We start from the raw sequence: 17985 nt of genomic DNA, 5'->3' as shown, positions 1-17985 counted from the left end.
GAAGGGGCTCCGTCCATTCTACTTAAAGGAGCTAATTCTCAGACCTTGCAATAAATGGGCACTGAAATGCAATGACTTGTTGATTGCAGCCCAGCAGTAAGGCTGGGTGCCACCCTGTTTCCTCGCTCACACTGTGTCAGGCATACGCAGTCTCTGGGGTTCGGGGCTTTCAGTGTTGGAGCCTCGGGAAGCGCGGCCCATCCCGGATCAACAGGGACTGCTGGTGTGAGGTGGAAATCTAATCCTTTATGTTCAATGTCCTTTCCCATTTTGCTAACAAATCCCTATTGAAGTGACCCAATGAAGCCAGGAGGAAGAAGTCCATATCCACTCTGGAATCTCTGGAAGGCTGTTCCTACCTTAACCAAAATTCAAGGCTGAGGAGTGGAGACAGCGAAGCACAGGGCAGCCACTCGCTGCACACAGAGGGGAGCCCGTCAGGGAACCACCAAGTTCCCCTCACATGTCCTTGCCCAGAGCTGAAGGCTGAGGCAAGAGGGCCTCAAAGGGGTAGGGATCAAAATCTGAACTTAGTGGCACCTTTGGAGCCTAGGAACCTTGGGGCTGGCCTCAGCAGCAGCAGGCGGAAGGGCCAGTGTGCTGAGCAGAGTTGGGGCGGTGCCGGAGTGGCCCTTCACCAAGGGCCCTGGGCTGGTTGCAGGGGCAGTCACTGCCCAGCCGGTCCTGGCTGGTGCCGAGGAGGCAGACAGAGACCAGAGAAACGGCAACAAAGGTCAGCCACAGAGTGGGGATTCAAGTTATGTTTTCCTTTTGGTTTTATGTGCTATTTAAGAACTCCTTCACCTGTTCTGAGATCATGACAAGTTTCTGTTTCCTTCTAGAAGTTTTACAGTGTTAACTTTTACATTTAGTTTTAGCTTCTACATTCATTTTGACTTTGGCTTGTGGTATGACGTCAGGGTTGTAATTCTCTCTCCCTTTTTAAATCATTTAAAATTTTTCAGTTACAGTTGATATACATCATTATATTAGTTGCAGGTGTACGCCCCAGCAGTTACACATTACATAACTCAGCAAGTGGTCATTCTGATCAATCTTGTACCCACCTGACACCACACATAGTTATCGATTATTATTGGCTATATTCCCCATGCTGTACTTTACATCTCCGTGACTATTTTGTAATAACCAATTTGCATTTCTTAATCCTTTCTTTTTTTTTTCGGCCTACCCCTTTAACCCTCTTCCCATCTGGCAGCTGTCAAAACCTTCTCTATCTGTGGTTCTGTTTCTGTTCTGCTTGTTTACTTTGTTTTGTACGTTCAATTGTTGATAGATATGTATTTATTGCCATTTTATTGTTCATACTTTTTATCTTCTTTTCCTTCTTATTCTTCTTAAAGAAGACCCTTTAACATTTCATTTAGTACTGGTTTGGTGGTGATGAACTCCTTTAGTTTTTCTTGTCTGGGAAGCTCTTTATCTCTCTTTTGTTTCTACATGATAGCTTTGCTGGGTAGAGTAGTCTTGGCTGTGGATTCTTGCTTTTCATCACTTTGAATTATTTTGCCACTCCCTTCTGGCCTTCAACATTTCTTTGAGAAATCAGCTGACAGTTTTATGGGAACTCCGTTGTAAGTAACTAACTGTTTTTCTCTTGCTGCTTTTAAGATTCTCTCTTTATCTTTAACTTCTGACATTTTAATTATGATGTGTCTTGGTGTGCACCTCATTAGGTTCATCTTGTTTGTGACTGTACTTCCTGGACTTGTCCTTCGACAAGGTGGAGAAGTTTTCTGTCATCATTGTTTCAAATAGATTTTCAGTTTCTTGCTCTCTCTCTTCTCATCCCGGCACCCCTATGATGTGACTGTTGGTGCTTGAAGTTGTCCCAGAGACTCTTTACACTACCCTCATTTTTTTTTGGATTAAGTATTCTTTTTGCTCTTCTGATTGGGTGTTTTTTGCTTCTTTATATTGCAAATTGCTGATTTGATTCTCGGCTTCATCTGCTCTACTGTTGATTCCCTGTGAATTATCCTTTATTTCAACAAGTGTATCCTTCCTTTCTCTTTGGTTCTTTCTTTTTTAAAATTTTTTAAAAGATTTTATTTATTTATTTTTAGAGAGGGAAGGGATGGAGAAAGAGAGAGAGAGAGAAACATCAATGTGCGGTTGCTGGGGGTCATGGCCTGCAACCCAGCAATGTATCCTGACTGGGAATCAAACCTGCGACACTTTGGTTTGAAGCCTGCACTCAATCCACTGAGCTACGCCAGCCAGGGCTCTCTGGTTCTTTCTATCTAAAATGGTCCCCGACTGAAGTGTTGAGGTGCTGGGCAGTGTTCCTAAGGGCAAGAAGCCTGTGGTGTGTGTGTGCCTGACAGAGGGTGTGTATGTGTCAGATAAGCTCTGTTCAGGCATGACTTGCAGTACTGTTGCCATGAGCCCGGTGTTCATGAGTCAACAGTATAAATGAAGGTAAAATCAAAGCAGATAGCCAGAGACAAAATGACAATTAGAATACTCATTTAAGAGCATGGGTCGTGGACCTGAAGTTATGTGGCCCAAGTCCAAGTTCTGGCTCTGCTGCCCACCAACTGACTCTGAAGGAGCTTGAGATGAACACAGTAATACCTATCTTAGAGGGTTTTTAAGAAAAGATTTTTAGATTAAACTGAGATGGTACTTAAAAAGCACTCTTTGAATGTCACGTATTTTTATCTGTGTAGTATTTCTTGGTCCCCATTTATATATGTAAAAAAGCACCTTTGTTTCTCTGAATAGATCAAGGCAAAATTCTGCTGAGAGTAGGAAACTTGAACTTGTACTTGGAAGGAAACTTGGTCACATCTGTTTTAATCTCTTGGGGGTGAGTACTCAAGCATTCAAGAATCTTCCTCAACCCCCTGTACACCTCGGGTCAGTTCCAGATTCGATGCTTGCACAAGAACATCTGCTGGGCTGAGTCTGGGTCCCGTGCCTTCACACAAGCTCCAGAAGGAGAACAGAGGGATGCCTGCGCCCCTTCGACGTCCGTTCTCGGGGGCAAGATCTTCCATCCTCAGAGATTTCTCCACATGCTGAGCAGCCAAAACACAGCAAATGTCTACCCTCCCTCCCTTTTCAGTGGGGGGATTTTATTTCCATCTTACATGTTTCCCTGGAATGTTCTGTACTCCATGACTCAGTCCTTCTCAGTGTGTAAGCTCTTCCCTCACGATGGATTCTGCCCCAAAGTGTGGTTTAAGGTACAAACTATGCTTTAAGCTTTTTAGGCTTTGGCTCTTGATCTGCAGGTTTTTGGAATAAAAAATTCATTGTGATAGTTCAATGAGTGGAAGGCCACGGAAACAAGAAAATCAGGGGGGAAAACCTTGGCAGAAAAATCTCCTTATTTTACCAGGTTGTGCTCTCTTTTGTTATTGCTGTTGGAAAATATACAAGATAAAGCCAAAGCTGTACTTAGAGGCAAATACACTATATGATAAATATATGAACATGAACTTTCAGTTATACCTGGGTTCCAACTATCCCTGCTCCACTATCTACCAGCCATGTGACCTTGGGGAAATTATTTAATTTCCTAAAGCCTTAGTTGTATCAACTATAAACAGTGTTAATAATACTATTGTTCATAGGGAGATTATGAGAATTGGATGAGATAATTCATTTAAAACACTGAGCCCTGCCTGGTGTGGCTCAGTGGATTCAGTGTGGGCCTGTGAACCAAAGCAACACTGGTTTGATTCCCAGTCAGGGCACATGCCTGGGTGGTGGGCCAGGTCCCCATTAGGGGGTGCTCAAGAGGCAACCATACATTGATGTTTCTCTCCCTTTCTTTCTCCTTCCCCTCTCTAAATATAAATAAATTAAATTAAAAAAATAAAACACTTGATAGGATGCTTTTATGAAATAAATCCTTGGAGAGTCTTCGTAAGTGGTCCAGGAACCTTCTTGGTCATTCTTGGCCATTTATCACATGACAGTTCTTCCAGCGGGCACTGTCAGTAGAAGAGCGTGCTACACAGGCTCAGGCTGTTCCCATGAGATCAGAGATGTAAGCTGCAGCTCAGCGTGGCGTGTTCGGCAGATTTCACATTTTGCTGACTTGCAGTATAGTACGACTGTCAGCGTGTAGACCGAGTTCATCCATCAGAGCTGCACATGAGAAAGAAGAGCTGCGGCTAGATGGCAGCCCTGTGGATCCTGGGCACACGAGAGGAGAGCGGGGAGCCTGAAGGGAGACGACTTGTCACCAGGGCATGTCCATGGAGCTAAACTGTTGATGAGCCTCTTATTGTCCCCCCTTCCTAAGAGAGGGGGCTTCTCTCTCTGCCCAGAAACCAGGAAGGAGAGAACCTTCATCATCAAATGGCTGAGAAAGATGACTTATTATTACTTAATATTGTACTTCCTTAATGTGAAAATAAAGGACTTGGATGCAAGTTTCTTTTTACTGGTATCTGTATTGCTATAGGTTAAATGTTTGTGGCCCCCCTAAATTCCTATGTTGCAACCTAATCCCTAATGTGGTGGTATTTGGCTGAGGGGCCTTTGGGAGATGATTAAGTCATGAGGGTGAAGCTCGTATGAGTGGGATTAGTATCCTTATGAAAGAGACCCCAGAGAGCTCCCGCTCCCCTCCCGCCACGTGAGAACACTAGAATCCAGCCGTCTGCAACCCAGAAGAGGGCTCCCCTCAGAACCGACTGTGCTGGCATCCTGAGCTCAGGAACTTCCCCACCTGAGACTTCCCGACTCAGCGACTGTGAGAAATGCATGTCTGTGGTGTACAAGCTGCCCAGTCTGTGGTATTTTGTCATGGCAGCACAAACGAAACCATGTACCTTAGAATTCTGAACCTTACATTTACTGTCTTATAATAAAAATAATCTATTACCTAATTTGGAGCCTGGAGGGGGAAGACTCCCCTGGTCTTTGATTAAAAAATAAAATTCCCCTAAAATGGCCTGAAACATGATTGATAGTCAGTATATCTTAAATGTTACTATACTACTTATTTAAAAAGAGAAAAAGAAACTAAGTGTTGGCCTAAAGGAGCTAGACAAATTACAAAATGTAATTTTAAAAAAAGGACCACAAAGACTGAACCCTGGTTCATGAATAAATGCTAATGTGCTTAGGAGCAAAGAGCATTGATGTTTGCCACATATTCTGAGACGCATAAAAATGGATTCAAGTCACTCTGAAACACATAAAATAAGGTGGATGGGCAGAAGGAGAGATGGATAAAAGTGAGAAAGCAAAAACAGCACTATGTTCATTGTAGAACCTAGAGGGTGAGTATATGAGTTTTCACTTGAAAAGTGTTCATAGATTTGAATGTTCCCATAATAAAGTGTTTAAAAATGAACTGACTAAAGAAATTACTATAGATGAAAACTGAAAATGATACATTAGAAAACAGAACAGAATTGAAAATTACAGCTGAGGGCTGGAAGACATGTTAAGTAGATAAACTTCTATAAAATCAAATCTTAAAAATGTGTAAAAGGCGAGAAAACTCAAATGCATCACATCAGTAATAAAAAAGGGGGTATAATCTCTTCTTAGAAGTATTCAGAAAAATATCGACAATCCTCCACTAGCAGTTTTTCTGAACTTGGCAGTTTGCTAGGAAAATACAAATTACTAAGGTGATTTATTTAAGGTGAGAAAAAATCTAAATGAACCCATATAACCATAAAAAGAAAAAGAAAAATATTCCGTATCAATGCTTACCTAAACACAGCTGGACCCAGCTAGGTTTGCAGACAAGTTCTGTCGAGCCTTGAGAGATGGTGATTCCAGTACCGTTCACATGTCTAAGGCACCACCTCTCCACCCATGTGCCGCAAGAATTTCAAAAACATGCAATACCTGACTATTTAGTCAGGGGCACTGACCTCTTTTCCCTTAGACTGTCAAATAAAAAAAATGACAACAGCCAACACAACAATAGCTATCAGTGTGAATGAATCGAAATTATACCTATTTTTTATCACATTGGCGAAAAATACATTTTTTGGTGTGCTGCAGAATTTTTGTAATTAGTTTATGTGCCATGGCATGAAAAGGTTGAAAATCACTATTCTAAAGCTTAGAATACCTCCCCTGTTCATTTCACGTTGCTAGAATGATCCTGATTCCAAAACCTGAAAAATGCAGCAAATATGAAAAGACACAGTGCAACCTCCTTCATGAATATAAATACAAAAATCCTAAACAAAATATCAGCAAATTGAATCTAGCAGTACATTATTCAAATAATACATCATGGCCAAATAAAATTTATTTCAAGAGCATAGGGATGACTTAATATTAAGAAATATGTTCATAATTTATAAGACAAAGAAAAATATGTAAATGAATGCTGAAAATATCTTTGATACATTCAATATCCATTACTGAGTTATTTTTTTTTACTTTCCCTTAGCAGAATAAAAAGAAGCTTCCTGAAACAAACATAAAACGTGTCACACTGAGACATGTCCTGACTAACAATGGAAAACAATGGGACATTCCCATTAAAGCCGAGCATAACAAGGTTTCTTGGTATCGCCACCATGATTCAACCCTGTTTTGGGAGGTTTAGCCAATACCAGGACAAAAAAAAAAAGAGATAAGAAGTATAAATATTGGAAAAGAAAGAGCATAGTTTTCATGATGACTCCTCCCTGGAATAGCTGACGAAAATCTATTAAACTGATATAAAAATTTGTTTAATGATAGCCAAGCCCAAGAACATTTTAAAGACTCAATAGCTTTTTTCACATAGCATCGATAACCAGTTAGAATATATCACTGGGGAAATACTGACAATAGCAACCACCACCCATTTTGAAAGCAACCAAGCATAGACTTACTTTGCTAGGTAATAACCACATTTATTCTATTACAAGGATTATATCCCTTCCTCCCGTGTGACAGCCTGGGCTGAAGAAAAGGAGCACTCACTGTGATGAGGGTGCTGCTCTTGGGCGGCTCCCTGCTGATGGGAAGGTGCTCTGGGCCCGTAGGGGTCAGATTCTGTACTCACTGGTAGAGTCAGGGAAAGGAAGGTGCACTGTGGGTGACTTTTTGTTTGTTTATATTTCCAGGTATTTTGGGGAGGTACTTCATCCCCACTCTTGGGCCGGAGCCTGGTCCTCCACTCCGGAGCCAGCGAGGCCCGGGCAGAAGAGGCTTCTGCCACAGCCTCAGCGAGGGCAGCCTGTAGCTCTGCTCTCACCCGAAGCACCACAACCTGAGGACCGCGTTTGTGTGTCTCAAGAAGGGGAGGAGGGCCTGGACTCCTTTTCTAGGTTTGGAGGGGTGGGGATCCTCAGGGAGCTGAGGGGACACTCCAGAAAACGTAGGCATGAAGAGGGGCTGGAGAGAAGATGGAGAGGATCTAAGGAGGCTGAGTGAGGTCAGGAAGGGAGGAGCGTTCAGTGAACACCTCTGAAAGTTTAACCCAAGGGCCTTCCCCTCCTCGGGCAGAGCTCTGGGATGACTGGCACTCGGCATCCCATCTCTCGGCCCTCTTACTCAGGCACCGCTTGGTCTGCTGTGCTGGTACCTTCTTTTTGCTCCACTTCCTTCCCTAAACTGACTCTCCACCCTGCTCTCTGCCCAGAAGGCCGACCTGCATGGTTACTGCAACAGGCTCCCTTGTCCTCTGGTTTCTGACGGGGTTCTACACAAGGCAGGAAGGGAGGACAGGCCTGCCCCCCACAGCGCCTCTCCTTGAGCTCTGGAGGCTGACTCGCCACTTGGGGCCTGAGGGTGCTGGCAGCCCCCCCTTTACAGCTCAGGCCCTGCACACTCCCTGTGGTTTCTTACAGCTACTCACACCTGTGTGAGTCCTTCCTCAAATTATCCTACTTTGGGTGGCCCACCTATTTTTCTGCTGGGCCCTGACCAACAGAAACGCTTACCTGACTGCTCAATGAAGCAATGGCTCACACTTGCAGCAAAGGTCAGTGGGAGGTTGGTCTGGGGAGAACAGGTGGAGTGGTGCTTTGTCTGCTTACCTGATGCGGTTCTGGGCAAGATGGGGCTTCCACCTGTGAACCATTAGGTGGGGAAGTGCCAACCAGCAGATGCCATCCCAAATATGAAACCATGATTTCGGATTTCCCCTCACGGGATACAGTTAACTGCCACTGCCCCCACGTGGACAGAGGAGGGACCCTGCCCCAATTAGATACAAGAGAGGTGTATGTACAGAGAAAGCTCTAGAAGGATTCTGTGCTCACTGGTAGAGTCAGGGAAAGGAAGGTGCACTGTGGGTGACTTTTTGTTTGTTTATATTTCCAGGTATTTTGGGGAATGCACGTGTTATTTTTATAATGAGGAAACAATACAGTTTTGGAAAAAATGAAAGAGGGGGTGAAGCTGTGGCAAGGGTGTTAACAAGCTTCCTGGTGTGAGGGCTTCCTGCCTACCCAGACCCTGACCCCCACCAGGCTAACTTCCTGAGAACCTGCTGAACCTTAGCCTTTGCACTTGTCCTCTCTGTGCACCATTTTGCTCCGGGCCAGGGCAAGAACAAGGTGGAAAACACAGTGTGAACACAGGGGGTGCTGGAGGGCCCTGTGGGTTACTTTCACGATTCCTGTGGCTCCTTGTTCTGCTGACAGACCCCACCCCGCAAGCCTGGCTTGTCAGTCTGCTGAACCTACTCCACTCGGCCTCCCCCTGGTGTACACCTTCTCGGGGCTCTCCCGCAAGGCTGGCTCTGTTCTTAAGAAGCACTAATCCTGCCCAGCTGCCTTGTGCCAGGGGAAGTCCAGACCTGGATTCAGGTGGTGGCTTTGCCTTGGCTCATGGCGGTAACTTGGATTAGAACGTTCTGTTCTCTGGGCCTGTTTCCCTCCATGGACAAAGTGGAACCCAGCCCCCCAGCTCCAAGATCGTTGGACTGGGGAAAGAAATTTCCCTAGGGGCGATCCCTCTGCTTTCCCTTCCCCTCCACTCGAGCCCCTTTGGGGGCTGAGAGGGAGGGGAAGGCTCTGGGAGCAGGGCTTCGGGTCCCTTTGAAAAATACAGCGCCCTCTCTGGGGGTGTGTGAGTTTGACTCCCGTAAGCCTGGGGCTGAAGGAAAACCATTAATTGAATCAAGTGAAGGAAAAAAACATTGTGTTAAGGTCATTAGTGTTGCTGGCAGGTGTAACTTTCTTCCCACAGTGGAGCTGAAACAGACCCAGGCTAACCTGGAGGGCAGAGACCAGGCCCCGGGGGAGCCTGGCACCCAGTCTGGCTCAGTAAACGGTTCCTCAGTCGAGTGCAGGCTGTTCACGGGACACAGGGAAAGGAAGCACGGCCTGATACTGAAATTTTGACACACACTGCTGTGCACACCAAGGCTACCCAGGTCAGCCAGTGTCGCTGGGAGGGCAAGGCAGAGGCTCCAGGTGCCAGCCTGGCCCAGCATTGACGGCCAGCACATCTGGTTGGCCTTATACTTCCCCTTGCCACCCCTTCCCGGTGGGTCAGCTCCAGGTGCTACCACTGGGAACCCCGACTCTCCTCCTTCTGCGCCTTTGCTCAGGCCAGACCTCTGCTCAGAATGCCTCTCCTCAAAGCCATCTGGCAGAGACTCCCTATTTCTACCAGGCCCAGCTCAAATCAAGCCCTAAGAAGCCTTCTGTCTTCTCCTTGCAAGACTTTCCTCCTCCTCCTCACACCTCCTGGAGCACACTGTCTGCAGTTAGACCACCGCCTCCTGCCGTGAGGGCAAGGCCCTTCGGGAGCTCTCAGCTGACACCCTTGTCCCACTAGAAACGAACACCCCACAGCTCATATTGAAGGCATCCTAATGGACACCTTTAAAGTCTCCACCTTGCTCTGACGCCAGGAAGCCCCCGACAACCTGTCCACCAGGCAGGCTGGTGTGCTCCCCGTAGCAGCTGGCCAGTGAGGGCATTACTTCCTTGACCTGAGCTGGGTCTGCATGGCCCATAACCATCTTCAGAGTTCTTGGGACGGCCCTTGGAGCAGGGCCAGCATTTAGATGGTTCTCTCCCCGTCATACCCGATTCCCCAAACCCACGCATCTCTCATGTCTTGTATTTCCTTCCCAGACCACGAAACTTCTAGTGCTTTCCTAGTGAAAAATTTAGTCCGTCCTGGCTCTCATCCCATCCCTATGAGAAAGAACCTCATACTGCATTATTGTTTAAAACACTCACAGTCCCTCCGACTCCCTCCAACGCCCCCCGCAAAGATTATACACCCTACCTTTTGAACTCAGGAGTGGCCATGTGATTTGCTCAGGCCACTAAGGCACAGGCAGAAATGACAGTGTCACACCTAAGGGCCAGCTGTGGTCCCCTGCCTCTGTCCTCCCCTTGGTGAGGACGCTGGAGTGGGTCCTGAGGCAAAGATGGTGTGGAGAGGTGCAGCGGACCCACAGCAGCCGTGGGATGGGAGCAAGCACCGAGCCTCCGCTGTTGTCAGCTACTGGAGTTTTGGGGCCTTGGCCTCTGCTGGCCGGACGAGCCTCTCAGGCCCTGATCAGTGGACCCTCTGAGCCCACAGTCCAAAGTTCTCACTGTCTCAGGACACAGCCTGCAGCCGGGGCACCAGGCCCAAGGCAGCGGGGCTAGAACTGCCTGGCGTATTCCTGGGTCTAAAGCTTTCTTGGTGTCTGTACTTGACGCTCTGCCACTGCCCACCCCCTGGTCACACCTGACCAGTTCCGTTCCAGCTGCCCCACTTTCCCAGGGCCCTTGGCTTGGAATAACAACACCCCCATCATTCCAGAGCAAGGGACACAGCTCATCCGAGTGAGCAGTGGTTTCATTCTAAATGTCCACACTGCCTGCAAGTATACATGACCATATAAAAATTATTTTTATTAAAATAGCTTTCCAGTATATTGCATTGAAAACATTTATATAGAAAAAACAATTGCAACAAACATGCTACATTGGCATTGAGATATTCTGAAAGTTTAAGTGCCCACTTTAAAACATTTTGGTATAAGCATATCCTTATATATTTCAGAGGGTACATATAATACTGAAAAATACTTCATGTAAAATCTAAGTTTAGGTGCATACAAACAAGAAGTATTACACTGAATAGCTTATTTCAAACTGAAACACATTCAAAGTATTCAACTTCTTAGACAACATGCAGACATTTTAATACTTAGACTGACATTTTTAAATAGATAAACCATAATTCTTTATAATTCTATCTCAGAAAAGGAAGCAGATGAACACTCATCCACATTGTGCATGTCGCAAAGGGCAAATGTGTCTTCATAAACGGGAGGTACTAGGCTAACACGAATGATTGTCGCTTTACAAATATGGCTATTCACCTTCTTCACAATAAAATAGAAAAGTCATGTAGTATTTACACGAACTAATTATTTCACTTTTTGGCAATTATATAAGTAGCAGCAATTGGTTTAAAGATTGATGTTTGTGAACTCGGAATTCAACTCGGACGGCACCCGAGGGCACACGTCTGGGCAACGTGAAGATGCACAAAGCAAGACGCTCCGATGTGCTGTGACTGCCCCTTCGCCAGTCACAGACGCGCGTCTGCAACCACGGAGACCGCCGCACACAGGACATCGTGTGAGTGCCACTTGGGTGGCCTGCTTTCGCTGATCACAATAGGTGGGTCCCGGATTACACTTCTGTGTGTTAAATGTGCCTGACGACCCACATGATAATTCCAAAGATACTGTCTCCATTTCATGCGTTAGTGGCAGTGGCTCTTCACTGTGACCCCTAGCCTCTCGGTAGAGTGATTATCTGTAAACAAACACTCAAACATTAGGGGCCCCTTAACACTTACAGGAACTCTGAAATGAACTTTCTGTGACACAAAGCCCATAGCATAGTGAGTTGTTTTCTAAAAAGTGACCATCTCATCTATCAGTGATATTGAATATACATATTTTGGAGCGAGGGACCCATCTAATGAGCCAAATGTAAATTGGAAAGCAGTGATCCACCAGAAGGAAACATCCTCTTTGCATTAGTATTTGGAAGAACATAGTTTTCCATTTATGAAAACAAAACAAAACCCCTATCGATATTGGCAAATTAAAGAAAACACTGTGTGGTGAACAGGTGATGCGTGCTCCAACTCGGCCACTCATCAACCACAACCCAGCAGTCCTGCGTGTCTCTCCCAAGGCAGAGAGCCAGACCGAGGAACACGCCGCACTTCCCACGGGTCATCAGGTGCACGTCCGGGCCACGTGCAAGGCGAGGCCCAGGCTGAGGAGGAAGAGGCCGGAGCGGCAGGGAGGTCGGGTCCTGACGCCGGCTGACGGCACGCTGCTGGAGACCTGCACCTGGGAGATGATGAGGGCGGAGAGCGGGACGTGGGACGCCAGAGTGGGGCTGTCGGAGTTGATGAGGGACTCGATCTTCTCCGCTTCCTTATTGCAGGCCTCAATCTAGGAGCGGAAGATCAGGTTCTTTTAACAGAAAGCCACAGAACCCAGGAGGAGGTCAAGTCCAATTCCACATACATTCTGACACAGGGAATACGCTTTCACTTTGTCCTTGTCTTAGATAAAGTAACATTTCATTGTAGTCTTAATTTATTGCATAAATGGTAACAGCATCCATGGAAATCAAATCAGAAAGCAAACAACCCACAATGCTGCCGCCCTGCCTTTTCCCGAGATCCTCTCGCTGCTTACCCACATTCAGACAGCAGCGTTACACAGTTCAACACCGTCACAGGGGATGGATTTTCAGTGCTATTCACACGTCGGGGGGAATGTAATTGGACTTAGTGAGCTTTCTGACCACGGCAGTTTATAGGCTGTTTGTATTCATCCCTTCACTTGAGTCCTCACCATGCTGACGCTGAAACTCAGGCCCACTTGATCGAGGTTCACCTCGAGATTGTGAGGAAGAACAACTGGGGCCCCCAAGACCGGCTCCAGTGGGCTCCTCCTCCCCAGTGGGAGCACAGCCCTCGGGGGGCAAGGGTCAGTTCTGCTGTCACTGTGTGACCTTCGTCATCCCCTTCGTTCCCTGACCCTGCTGTCTTGTCTGTATGATGAGATGGCTGCATCCCATCTCTGCACCCTTTGAGTCACAGCACCCCAACTTCTCCTGTCCCTGCTCCTTTGCATTCTGCTGTCAAACGTGCACCTGGCCTCAGCCGCCTGGCACAGTGCTCGCCGGGTGCACCTCTGTCCCTCAGACACTGCCCTGCTGAAATGCCCCCATTTCCTCACCACCTGCTCCCCCCCTCCATCCTGGCCCGTGCCCGCCCCTCCCAAGCCCACCAAACCTAAAACCGACAAGATGGCTGCAGACCGTACGCTGAACCCCACCTGCAAAGCTTTTGGATAATGATCGACAGGAATGATCAGGGCCACAATTTCCGATTCAATGCTGAAGTACCCAAATACATCACACTGTGGAACAGACACATGCATGCGGATTTTCTCAAGTATTTCCAGAACTGTTATTGGCTTTTTGTTTGTTACCTAGAAAGAGAAAAACATTCCTATTACCAGGAAAAACAAATTCCTTGTTACTGCCTAAGCTGCCTGGCTACCTTGCCTAAGCCAAGGAGGCTCTTTTGACCAAGGACCCCCTGAGCACAGGGCCCTGCCAGATGAATTCTAAGTTTCCACAAAGTCCATTCCAATGTGTTTTCCCTGACATGCAGCTTTGCAGACAGAAAAAACCCCACTCTCACCAGAAGTACTTTTTGGTGACTGTTCTGAGTTGGATGCCACAGGGAAATAATTAAAGTCTTTCTGTAAAAATACAGGCGGTTTAATCAAAATGGGGATAATTTCTGAGGCAGTGCCAGGTGTTGGCCACTGCAGGGCAGGAGCCCTGACCCACAGCAGGGAGCAGTAAGTGACGGTCCAGAGAAAGAAGAGAGGTGAGGCTCCGATGGGATGGCAGTGGCTGGCTCCAAAAGCAGCTTACAGAGCAGCGGGCCTGTGAGGGCAGGTGACCCTGGCACCGCCTGCACACCTCCCAGCCTCCAGCTGCCTGGTTTTGCCTCTGCTTGCTGTGCCAGGAGGGGAACTCTTCCAGAAAGGCTCAGGCTGTGATGTACAGAGCAAGATCGCCACACAGCCAGGGCGTGGAGGAAAGAAGCACAGGATTGGGGGCCAGACAGCCTGAGTTCAGACCCTGGTTCTACTGGTTATGACCTGTACGGCCTTGGGCAAGCTGCTTCTCTGCAAATTAGTTTCTTTTTTTTCTTTCTTAAAATTATTTTTAAAGATTTTATTTATTTATTTTTAGAGAGGAAAGGGAGGGAGAAAGAAAAAGAGAGAGAGAGAGAGAAACATCAATGTGTGGTTGTGTGGTTGCTGGGGGCCATGGCCTGCAACCCAGGCATGTACTCTGACTGGGAACTGAACCTGCGACACTTTGGTTCGCAGCCTGCGCTCAATCCACTGTGCTACGCCAGCCAGGGCTGCAAATTAGTTTCTTCATCTATAAACAGGACAACACATTCTACTCTGTTGGATTGCTGAGAATCTTATCCATAAGGTTTCAACAGTACCTAGCATATAAAGCAATTTACCTTGGCAATAGTATCCAGTTTTTCTTTGTCAAACAAAACCCTTAACATCCCAGCACATAACGGGCAACAAGCACCTGTGTAAGAGAAACCATGACATGTGTTTTCAGAATTAGAAACAAGAACAGAAAGTAGTTGGTGACATTGACAACCCTTCATTTTGTGCTAGGAGAGTTACAGCTGGCCCTCCCGATGACTGCACTTTAGATAAGTACCCTGACCAACCCGGGTCTCGCAATCTGCACACTTCCCAAAATCCTCCCTCCACCCCTGCTTTCATCCTCCACCACTCCTCATGGCGAGGCGGCTGGTGTAAGACACAGCATGGAGCGAGCTGGCCTCCCAAGAGATGCGGGAGTCCGGACCTGCCCTGCCTCAGTGCTCTCTGTGACTCCGGCCGAGTGCTCTCCTGGCCTTTGCTTACTAACTGCGAGTCAAGGGGGCGGGTGTTTCAGGGACTCCGTGAGTGTTTAACTCTCATATGATTTTAAAGATTATTTTAAATTGTTATCGAACAAAAACAAAATATCAGAACATGGTCTCCGGGAGGGAAGGGCCTTTCTTTCGCCCGGCGCAGTGTCCCTTGTGCCTAGGAGAGGATCTGGCTTGCACCGGCAGCTCCGCGAACAGTCGGCAGATTCACGGAGGGAGGGAGGAGCTTGTTGGGCTCCAGACTGACCTGCCCTGTGCAGTCTCGGGATAAAGTCCCTTCCACCCCTCTGTTTACCGGAAGAGTAAGAGACTATAACATAAGCTGTTTAAAAAACCGTTGTCACTTCTAACAGTCTTTCTAACAAGATGTTCTCAATTATATGCAACTCAAATTGGATTCTAAGGCCAATCTGAGATAACAACTATCTTCTGTTTCAAATGTTTGTGTTTATCAAAATGACTTCAATTATTCATTCAGTAATTACTAATTCTTTATTCACTAACTTTGTGGTAACGTCTTTAAAGTAAACATTATGCATTTGAACTAATAGTCATAATTTTAGTGATGAAATATTGCTTTATCTGTTTATATATTGGTGTTTGGTGTAAGATTCTGCTTTAAAAAAGTTTGCCATATTGTCTTAAAACCATTAGACCAGATGATATCTAAGGTAACCCACAGCTTTTTAAGGTCAACCCAGAGTTCTGCATCTTACCAGCAACAGCCAGAGTTAAGACTTTCTGGAAAATTTAAATAGGTTCCCCTCTTCTCCTCAGTGACCCACAGTCTGGAGGCAGATGAGCAAGTCTTCCGGGTCCCGCCCCGGCTCCCCCCCCCCCCCCCGCCCCCCCGGCCTACCGGGTGGGACGATGGGTTTGCACTCGGTCGCCGAGAGCGAAGGGCACTTCACGGCAGCACACTCCGTGACAGAACTGTACTCCGAGAGGACGCCGACGGCCTGGCAGGGCCCATAGTAGTCGACTGCCACGCGATCGGAGTAGGCAGCGCACACGCTACTGTAGGTCTCCCCGTTGTGCCCGCAGACGGGCTCCGTGGTTCTGCAGAAGGACTGGGGGCAAACAAATCACATTTCCTGAGAGTGCGTAGGGGGCCTCCCTCTTTTCAGGAGGGAAAAAATACACAGGTATGAATTCTGGGGCCCTCTTAATTAAGCTGCTGAGGTGGGCTAAGCATGGTGGTGGGGGACAACTGGAGTGTCCCAAAATGAACGGAGGAGATTCCTGTTCTCAGCCTTTCTGGGCCACGGTGCTCACTCACGTGAACCAACATGAGAGGAAACTCCCCTCCCTCGGACTTCTATTACTCCAGAAGTGCCGGATAAAAAAGTGTTTGAAGAAAACAAGATGAATCTTCCCGCAAATATGGAGGCTATATCACTGCACACTGGCTAAGGGTGAAGGAGAAGCAAGAGTGGAGAGATCAGTGGGGCAGAGGCTCCAGGTGCAGCAGCAGGAAGGAATGTGAGGGAACAGCTGCAGCCAGGCAGCGGGACAAGCAGGACGGGAAGACTGGGCATCCCACGTGGCAGGTATCAGTGCTGCTGGGACTCAAGCTCTGGGGAAAAAAAAAAAAAAAAACAAGCCCCAGGAGACAGGCTGAGTGGGGGGCTTCCCAACAGTGAAGACGGGGAAAGGAGAAGCGATCACGTCAGGTGTAACGTGGTTGTGGGCAGGGGATGCTGGGCCGAGACGGCGTTCCCCGGAGCACAGGCCGGCGCCCAGACTGGCGGGGTGTATGGGAAGCCTCAGTGGGCTTGTCCTTGGGGTTATTTCTGAAAAAATGAATACAGACTCCACAACCTTAAAAGGCCAAGAGATAAACTGATGGAAAAAGACATTGTCTGGGAGAACTTTTCAGGACGGTGTCAGGACGGTGACAACTTCGGTTGTCAGGGAAGAGTGTTTGGAAAACAGCTCTTTTCTTGGCTGTTTTCACTTGCATTCTTTCTGGTTTGTTCTCTGCCAAGGGCCCACAGAACTACAGGAAGTGAAGATGTGCTGATTCATGCCAGGAGCATGAGACTTTAAATTCTTTTCCTATAAGAAGCCACTCTCTTTTCTTGCGTGGACACTATCTGGGCAAAGGCACGCCCCCAGCAAGGGAGTCCTCCAGAGAGGGGAGAAATAGCCCGTCTTGGGCGGGTTCGCTTTCAGTGGAGGGCGGAGTTCTCTAGGTGGGACAGGATTCGTAGGAGACCCCGAGGTGGTCTCGCTGCTGACTGCCTGTAGAAGACCACAAGCCAGTGTTATGCCCTGTGCCCTTGGGTTTGTCAGCTGAGCAGTGCTACCTGGCACGAGCCTTTGTACAAGAGGCTCTTCCCTCTCTGGTACAGAGTGCAGAGATTGCTGTGCTCCACGTGGTTTGTGTCACACACGGGGTCGCGGGCCTGGTCACAGGTGAGCTGTCGTGGCAAACACTCATACTGGCTACATCCAAACTTATCAAAAGTTGTCAAGCAGACCTGGGGTTTGGGCACGCATCTGGAAAACATAAATGTAGTGCTGAGAGTCAGGAGGGACTGTGATGAGGCGGGCAAAGCACTGACAAGGCACAGGAAGTCAAGGAGAAAGCAACCGAGAAACTGAAAATGTCTCTTGTCCCCAAGAGCTTAGGGAGAGCCGAGGAGTCGAACACACACACCAAATGGGCCACCAGGCGGAGAAGCACACACTCGGGGCACTCGTGGAGAAAGCACTGGGAGGAGAGGCCCCGGCCGGAGCCCCGAGGTAAGGAGGGCCGCACTGGCCTGCCAGGCGGAGGGAGCAGCACGGACAAAGGTGTGCTGGTCTGGACTGTGGTGCCAGGGAAGGGCAGGCGACCCTGAGGGCAGGGGCAAAGGATGCACAGGGTAGAAATGGCATGACAGGGGGCCATCAAACGGGTTGGGGTGTGATGCTGGAGGCCTGCAGTCAGTAATAAATGAAGCATTTTTAAGGGCTTAATTTTCAGCTTGACCATTAAGAGAAAGCTTCACAGTGTGTGCTGGAAAATTCAGGTTTCTGTGCTTACAAGGCTGAGGACCTGACGCTGGCTGTTTGCAAATCACC

The 17985-nt window shown here is 47.7% G+C and overlaps 1 protein-coding gene across 3 annotated transcripts in view; it reads right to left on the bottom strand.

Moving 5' to 3' along the window:
- Positions 1-10733: 10733 nt before the first annotated feature.
- Positions 10734-17985, bottom strand: part of RECK (reversion inducing cysteine rich protein with kazal motifs) — a 61070-nt gene continuing 53818 nt past the window's right edge. For all 3 annotated transcript variants that reach the window (XM_036021917.1, XM_028525866.2, XM_036021918.1), the window contains 5 exons: positions 17226-17418; positions 15776-15986; positions 14488-14561; positions 13268-13423; positions 10734-12373 (listed from right to left, as the gene is read on the bottom strand). In XM_036021917.1, the coding sequence (XP_035877810.1) occupies positions 12152-12373; positions 13268-13423; positions 14488-14561; positions 15776-15986; positions 17226-17418 (856 nt within the window). In that variant the 3' untranslated portion in view covers positions 10734-12151. The remainder of the gene's footprint in view (positions 12374-13267; positions 13424-14487; positions 14562-15775; positions 15987-17225; positions 17419-17985) is intronic.

Source organism: Phyllostomus discolor, chromosome 3, assembly GCF_004126475.2.
Source record: "Phyllostomus discolor isolate MPI-MPIP mPhyDis1 chromosome 3, mPhyDis1.pri.v3, whole genome shotgun sequence".
NCBI lineage: Eukaryota > Metazoa > Chordata > Mammalia > Chiroptera > Phyllostomidae > Phyllostomus > Phyllostomus discolor.
The sequence above is the reverse complement of the archived record's forward strand: the minus strand, read 5'-3'. Positions and strand labels throughout refer to the sequence as shown.